Raw genomic sequence first — 1,434 nt, 5'->3', positions numbered from 1 at the left:
CTTCTACAACTTTGGAAAATAGACGAGAGTTATATAAATGTAATATAAACAAATGTTGATGTTAAAATAAATGTATAATAATAAACTCGTTACACCTGGCTGTTCAAACAGTTTTCCAGTCAAGTACATTTAACCCTTTCCATTCAGGCTATGCTGTTTTCCCTGGCAGTTGAAACTGCTTCCCTATCAAAAACAATTAGCCTCCTTTGACTCTGGTAGCTTTATTTTCTTGGCAGTTGAAACAGCTTTTCAATCAGACACTGTTAGCCCCTTTGACTCAGGTTGTTCTGGTTTTTCTCAGGCATTTGAAACACCTTTTCAATCAGACACTGTTAGCCCCTTTGACTTAGGCTTTTCTGGTTTTTCTCAAGCATTTGAAACAGCTTTCCTATCAGGTACAGCTAACCCTTTATATTCAGGCTGTTCTAGTTTTTCAAAGCTGTAACTATTGTTTTCTCACTGATAATAAAGAAAACTATATCTAGTTACACCCTTTTCGACAATGTCTTCACTTTCTTTCTACCTCAAAAGATCAACGACGTTTAGTCGACTATTTGTGCATGTCACGAGGCGACTCGCTAATGGGGCACTTATCGGCCTTGAGGCTTAATACGGTGAAGTAGAGCGGGGCGAAAAGTGGGCCACGGGCGCACTCTGGTTAAAGCGGAGAGCGAGATACAGGCAGACTTGACAGAGCTTTCATAGACTTCAGCCACACGGCACCGGTATGGTTACTCAGGTAAGCAAAGAAACCATGTGCTTGCGAGCGCGTGAAGCTCTTTATGTTCACTCTCTTGTATAGTACATTCAATTTGGATTGTTAAACATAAAGCACGTAGGATTTTGTATTGGGTCAGGTTAATATGGGTGTAAAATATATGCACAAGTGACAAAAATAAATCTGTGTTTTGCATTAATTGTTTAGTTGACCTAATTTTCTTGTTATATTTTGTTGAATTTATTACAGTTTTGTTTTTCTCATCCTCGTATATTTCCTAATTTAGCATTTATTACTTTACTGTAACTTACTAGAACTTGCGAGTATAAATCACTTTCAGAAAATGGAAGAGTTGTGTATCTTCTTTAAAACTTTAATCAAACTTTAATCTACCGATCAAGAAAAATAAAATACATCCCAAATGAAGTTGATTATCATAGATAACATCAATAGCATTTTAATTTTGGTCTTATATAAAAAAAATGGCCAGGTGGTTAGGAAGCTCGACTCCCAATCTGCGGGTTCGAATCCCGTCCCACCAAACATGCTCGCCGTTTCAGCCGTGGGGGCATCATAATGTGACGGCCAATCCCACTATTCGTTGGTAAAAGAGTAGCTTAAGAGTTGGTGGTGAGAGGTGATGACTATCTGCCTTCCATCTAGTCTTAACTTGCTAAATTTGGAACGGCTAGTGCAGATAGCCATCGTGTAGCTTT

General features: G+C 38.4%; 1 protein-coding gene across 1 annotated transcript in view; it reads left to right on the top strand.

The window, feature by feature from the left end:
• Positions 1 to 684: 684 nt before the first annotated feature.
• The window catches only part of LOC106457290, a 56,672-nt gene continuing 55,922 nt past the window's right edge, over positions 685 to 1,434 (top strand). Inside the window, exon 1 of the mRNA XM_022383153.1 lies at positions 685 to 739. Within this exon, the coding sequence (XP_022238861.1) occupies positions 728 to 739 (12 nt within the window). The 5' untranslated portion in view covers positions 685 to 727. The remainder of the gene's footprint in view (positions 740 to 1,434) is intronic.

The sequence above is a fragment of the Limulus polyphemus genome, unplaced genomic scaffold, assembly GCF_000517525.1.
Source record: "Limulus polyphemus unplaced genomic scaffold, Limulus_polyphemus-2.1.2 Scaffold313, whole genome shotgun sequence".
In the NCBI taxonomy this organism is placed as follows: Eukaryota; Metazoa; Arthropoda; class Merostomata; order Xiphosura; family Limulidae; genus Limulus; species Limulus polyphemus.
The sequence above is the reverse complement of the archived record's forward strand: the minus strand, read 5'-3'. Positions and strand labels throughout refer to the sequence as shown.